Source organism: Sinocyclocheilus rhinocerous, unplaced genomic scaffold, assembly GCF_001515625.1.
Source record: "Sinocyclocheilus rhinocerous isolate Xijiao unplaced genomic scaffold, SAMN03320098_v1.1 scaffold752, whole genome shotgun sequence".
NCBI lineage: Eukaryota > Metazoa > Chordata > Actinopteri > Cypriniformes > Cyprinidae > Sinocyclocheilus > Sinocyclocheilus rhinocerous.
In genome coordinates, this window is record NW_015639777.1 from 302,573 (window position 1) to 309,099 (window position 6,527).

The 6,527-nt window shown below is 34.9% G+C and overlaps 1 protein-coding gene across 1 annotated transcript in view; it reads left to right on the forward strand.

Annotated features, from left to right (window-relative positions):
• The window catches only part of LOC107751902 (triple functional domain protein-like), a 162,369-nt gene that overhangs the window by 78,121 nt on the left and 77,721 nt on the right, over positions 1-6,527 (forward strand). The window contains exons 6-7 of the mRNA XM_016567674.1: positions 1,095-1,583; positions 2,671-2,793. Of these exons, the coding sequence (XP_016423160.1) occupies positions 1,095-1,583; positions 2,671-2,793 (612 nt within the window). The remainder of the gene's footprint in view (positions 1-1,094; positions 1,584-2,670; positions 2,794-6,527) is intronic.

The following is a 6,527-nucleotide window of genomic DNA, read 5'->3' on the forward strand; positions in this document are numbered from 1 at the left end:
CTCTCTCTCTGTGTGTGTGTGTGTGTGTGTGCGAGTGATGCATCAATGATGAGTGATTCAATGATGAATTGATGAGTGGTGCATCAATTAAAGCAGCACATTAATATAGAACAGTGATTAAACTGACTTGGAACTACCTGTGCATTAAACGGTTTTACTGCATACCTGCCAGCCAATCAGAATCCAGTATTCAGACAGACCATGGAATAAGTACTAATAAACGCTTTTCACAATACACGTTCTTTCAAAGTAGCTTTACAGAAAATCCTGATGTTAATATTTATGGTATCTTAATATTTTCATGCCTTATAGTCACATTTAGCTGATTAGAGCCATGTAATAATATAGTATACATTTTGTGATGATACAAGCAATCAAGCATTTGAGATTTACTGTATAATATATATGCCCTATGAGATTATGTATATGGATAAAGTTGGACATACTTATATGTCTTAAGGCCAATTCACACCGCACAGACAAACACCAACAAACAAGCTGACGGTTAGATTTAATTAGTTAGTTAGAATTTTATGAAACATGACTGTCATGTTCACACTGCCCCAACAGACATTGACAAATGCTGACTGAACATGTTCACTCAGGAGAAAAAATAAACCCCGACCAATGCCAACAGACGCCGACAGGGGTAACACACTGATCAGACAAAACCCAACACACATGTTTGTTGGTGTTTGTCTGTGCGTTGTGAATTGGCCTTTATATGTATATTTATAAACTAAAATGAAAATGAAAATTGAAAATATAAAATAATTGCAATTCAAAATATTAGTAAATAATATAATTGTATATAAATAATAGTGGCAGCATTTAAGGGCATTAAAGAGACACTCTATAGACTTTCTTCAAAAGCTAAAAAAAAATCAATTGCAAGTTAAGTCTTTTAATCTGGAGCACTGTTTCTGTGCCATACAGAGTTACTGCATATGTAGATAGGTAAAGTGTTCCATGGGGTTCAATTTCAGTTAGGATGAAGTTAAACTAGATGAAAATGAGAAATGTTAAATAGATGAAATCTAAAAATCTGATACATTCAGAATATGAACCTAAGTGTCCTACTTTCATCTTTTCAGACCATCATGGTGTCCCTTGAGGGTTTGACCAAAGTGGTTGATCCTTCCCAGCTGACTCCAGACTTCGAGGGCAGTCTGGATTATGACCACGAGGAGTGGATCGAAGTTCGAGTGGCCTTTGAAGACTTCACGAGCAATGCAGCTCGCATCCTTTCCCGTTTGGAAGAGCTCCAGGACTTGGTGTCCCAGCGGGAGCTGCCGTCAGACCTGGACGGGTCTCGGCGTGCTATGGAGGAACACGCCTCCCTGAAGAAAAAGGTTACTAAAGCTCCTGTGGAGGAGTTAGATGCTGAGGGTCAACGCCTGCTTCAACGAATCCAGTGTGGGGAAAAAGGCAGAGGAGATATCCAGGGATTAGCTCCAAAAGTCCAGGCACTTCTGGATAAACTCCACGCCACACGACAACATCTGCACCAATCCTGGCACATGCGCAAAGTCAAACTGGATCAGTGCTTCCAGCTGAGACTCTTTCAGCAGGATGCAGAGAAGGTATGAACATGCATTATTATATGTGAAGTTTAATAGGGAGAAAACTGGATAGTTTTACGTATAACATAGGACTAGGACCATAACATAATATGGAAGATATAACCTATAAAGATACTTCTTATTTATAATTTATTTAACTTTGTGTAATGTTATAAACGTTTTGTCTTTAAAATCCTAACAAAAATACACTCCAACAGTACAACGTGATACTAAATGATTAGTGTGTTCATGTATTTGCATGCTACCAAGTTGTGGGGCGCATATATATATATATATATATATATATATATATATATAGTAACAAAAAATCGTATTGACCCCAAACATTTGAACAGTGTCTGAAAAGTAAGTTAAATATTTTGTACCAGTCTTTTATAGGGATATACAAGCATTACAGGGAAAGCCAATTACTATTTATATACTATTCTAGCTATTTTTTTTTGTTTTTAAATAGTCCATTTAATAGTCAGAATTTCTTAAAAATGTAAATAAATAATACAAAAATACAACAAAATCATTTGATATAAAAGTCAACAAATAATACCAAAGATTAGCAAGACTTTATGGAATCCTTTGAAACTTCACTAGTCATGTGAAGTTTCAAAATCAGGAGCAAATCCTTTAACAAGTAACAAAAAATCGTATTGACCCCAAACATTTGAACAGTGTCTGAAAAGTAAGTTAAATATTTTGTACCAGTCTTTTATAGGGATATACAAGCATTACAGGGAAAGCCAATTACTATTTATATACTATTCTAGCTATTTTTTTTTGTTTTTAAATAGTCCATTTAATAGTCAGAATTTCTTAAAAATGTAAATAAATAATACAAAAATACAACAAAATCATTTGATATAAAAGTCAACAAATAATACCAAAGATTAGCAAGACTTTATGGAATCCTTTGAAACTTCACTAGTCATGTGAAGTTTCAAAATCAGGAGCAAATCCTTTAACACTTCACTAGTCATGTTTTGAGGGTGCACAAAAACGTTAGTACAATGCTGTTTCTTTATGAGAGTGAAGTTGAAGAATAACATAAAAACAGCATTTCATAGTCCATGCCTTCCATTTTTCCTCTCAACAGATGTTCGATTGGATCGTCCATAATAAAGGCCTGTTCCTGACAACCTACACAGAGATAGGACCCAACCATCAGCATGTGCTCGAGCTGCAGACCCAGCACAAACACTTTGCAATGAACTGCATGGTAAGGCTGTGTCCAGTGGTCCAGCAGTAATATGTGTCACCACCTGAGGCGTTATAACAGTGTAGCTTGATGTGTGTTACATCATTTAAATGATGTGCGTTTGTACACGTACCCTGACTCACTTAGTCATGCAAGAATGAATTTTCTGTTGTCATATAATAGTCATGTCAATATATGCTTGAAGGGTATATAATGCCACAGGAGAACAGTCATGCGCAGATACTTAACATCACATCACGTGTGTGTGTGTGTGTGTGTGTGTGTGTGTACGTGACCCTGGCAGACATGTTAATCACCCTCAGTAGGTTTCAAAGGCAGAGAGTTTCACAAGAAAACGGCATGGCATCAATCACTGATTTTTCATCTCTATGGTCTCTTCTGCCATCTGCCCATCCATATCTAAATGTAACTGCTGTTCAGCCAATAGGAAGAGTCCACAGCAATTATCTTCTTGCAGTGTGTCCTCATTCAAATGACCAGTGTAGTGCTTTCATATACTGGGAATTCATAGAGAATGTTCTTTCTCAAATTTGAAGGATATAAATCTGGTAACACTTTTAACTTTCATTAATAAGTCATTAAACAGTAATAATGATTTAATAGACCAGTAGTTGATATACATTTATGTTTGAAAAAAAAAATATATATATATAAAAAACATCTTTAATCTTTAAGTCATTAGGTTTAATGACTTCAAACTAGATTTTTAGATTTTTCAGGGAAAATTTAAGTGGTGCTTGCCCTTGTGAAACTTAAAGCACACTTTGGGTATCATTCCTGAAACACAGGCAGAATACATTTGTGTGTGTGTGTGTGTTTAAATCGTTCGTAAAGCCATTCAGATGTAAATCTTCATATTTATGAAATTGTTACTTGCTCCCAACTGTGCTTAAATTGGGCATAAAGCATCAAAATTGTTTTTTTTTTAGGCAAACTGATGACATTGCATTTTGATAACACTATTTACTAGGGATGCACCGATACTGGTATCGGTATCGGGCCCGATACTGGTCTCCTGTACTCGTACTCGTTAAAATGCCCCGATACCAAACGCCGATACCACACAGCATGTGATAAGCACCATATTGATAATATACAGTATAATACAATTAATTGGTTAACCATTGAGTTAAAAGCGAAAATAAATTTCATTGATAAACTAAAAATAATTTATTGATTTTTTTTAATGATCTTGCACAGCACTCTATTTACCAATAATTGGAATTCATTAACATACGCATGTTTAAATATCAAATCTAAAGTTTATGAAGCGTTCGCAAATCCAAGGGATAGTTTTTGGGTCCAATTTACACCCAAATTACTCAGAATTTAATTTCATGAATAAGGCAGTTAAATTTATTAGTATTAAAAGCAACAGTGTGCTATTTATTTGATTATTTTTATTATATTCATTTTTGTTTAGTTTGTATGAAAACATTTACATAAACAATTAAGAAAAAAACGTGATATAGTAGATATAGAAATGAAACAGTTCTAGATAAACAATTAAGAAAAACAGGTCACACTTTATTTTAAGGTCCAATTCTTGCTATCAATAAACCATTAACTATGACTTTTACTAACTAACTATGACTCAATAAACTCCTAATTTGCTGCTTATTAATAGTTAGTAATGAAGTTGTTAAGTTTAGGTATTGGGTAGGATTAGGGATGTAGAATATGGTCATGCAGAATATGCGCTTTATAAGTACTAATAAACAGCAAATATGTTAATAATAGGCATGCTAATACTAAAGTATTACCGAAAAACACTATAGATATGGACACAAAACAGATTTGGATAAATAATAAAGAAACATAAGTATGGAAATAAAGCAGATTTTCAAACATGTAAGAAAACAAACAATATAAATATGGAAACAAAATAAGTGTAGATAGTAGAATGTTACTGCAGCATGAAACTCTAGATGGCGCAGTCCGATAGGTCTAGCTCAATGTGACCTGGCAACATCATTGTCACATGGCAGCTGATTGGTTCTCTCCTGTATATCGGTAGCCAATGAGCTTACTGCTCAATATTCAGATACCTGGCTTTTGTTTTCTGTAGCAGTTTGCAGCGCATTTCAGAAACCCTCCACCTTCCCTAGCTCCACCTGTATAGATCTGCTACGGGGTGATTCATGTATGCTATGGTGGTTATTCATATGTGTTATATATGCAGCAGCAGTATTTCTTAAATGCTTACCGCAGCATGTTGTGGATGTATTGGCAGTAGCAAGTCTCTGTACTTGATCTGCCGCAGCAGCAGCAGCAGCGTAGCAGATCTATTCCGCCAAGACCAAATACATTAACATTGTCATGTACATTACCATGCCAATCCCTCCGAGAGTTATCATGACAGAACTGTTATTATTACTATTTTCATGCATTTGTGTTCTCCACCCTCACTAATTTTCATAACTTTTAAGGTTGCAACCCTTAGCAATTGCTAGGATGTTTTTATAGGTTTTCATCAGGCTCTTTGTTGCTCTTTTGTTAGTGTGTTAGGTTTGGCTGAGTGTGCTAAAATCACATGTCCTGCCTCAGCTGTGAGAACAGTCCACCCCCTCTCACGTTGCTATAACTGTGCACAACTTAACGGATGAAATGCTTTGTCAAATGTTTGCTTTAGGTTAGCCTGACTGCTGGGCAGCCGGGAACACTACAGCCACCTCCTCAGGAAGTCCTGAGAGCCTTACTTCTGAGAGCCTATGAGGCATGAATGGACATAAACACTTTTTTTGTTAACTTGGTTATAGTGTTAGGTGCTTATTCGGGTTGTATTTTTTGATAGGGCGATAATGCACGTCTTGTGTTTATCGTGTTTATCACATTCTTTCTTACCTCACACAACTAAAATACTTTGTCCGGAGTGACTCTCTGATGTTATGATCACTGGAAACAGACTTCTGAAAACATTTTAGTTTTGTAATAAGCAATAATGCTCTGTTCTGATAGACCACTAAGACACCATTGGTTCCTACAGTTTAACCCTGTAAAGCCTGACATGTGTATGCAATAATAATAGTCAGAAATATAGAATTAAAAAAAAATTAATCAGTTTACTGAAGCTTTAGACAAAAACAATTGCATATGTTTTTCTGTTGAGTATCACATTTGATACTTTTATGGCTCATATAGGAGATGATATTGGAGAATATGGTGCTCATACTCAAAGAGGGGAAAAAAAGTTTATTCAGAGGCCCAAACTGAGCAAAAAATATGCAATTTGGTGCAGTGACAATGGCCAAAAAGTAAGATAAAAATTCTGATGCCATGTAATTGTAATAAAAATCAATGAGATCTTTATAACAGTGTAGCAGACTGCTTACATAAAATGCACAGAAACATTAGATCAATAATAATAATATTTCAATAATATAATACTAATAAGTCTCAGTAAGAGGATATTTAAATGCTTATTTTTTATGATCAAAGCTCTGTAGTTTTTATTGTGGGAGGGCAAAACATACAGTGCAATGCACTACATTGATGATTGGGAGATGTACAAATAAATGTTCCTCAAAAGCCTGATGTATCATATTTGATGTTCATTAAGTTGCTTCACTCCAGTAAATATTCATCTTGAAATATTGCTAACAATATAAAAGTTGTTTTTATATTACCTACTAAAATCAGGAAAGATTTCACAGAACCACGACCAAAAAAAAAAAAAAAACAGAATGCGTGTTTTGATCTTGTTTATAATTGCAACTAGATAGAGAATTTTGGGG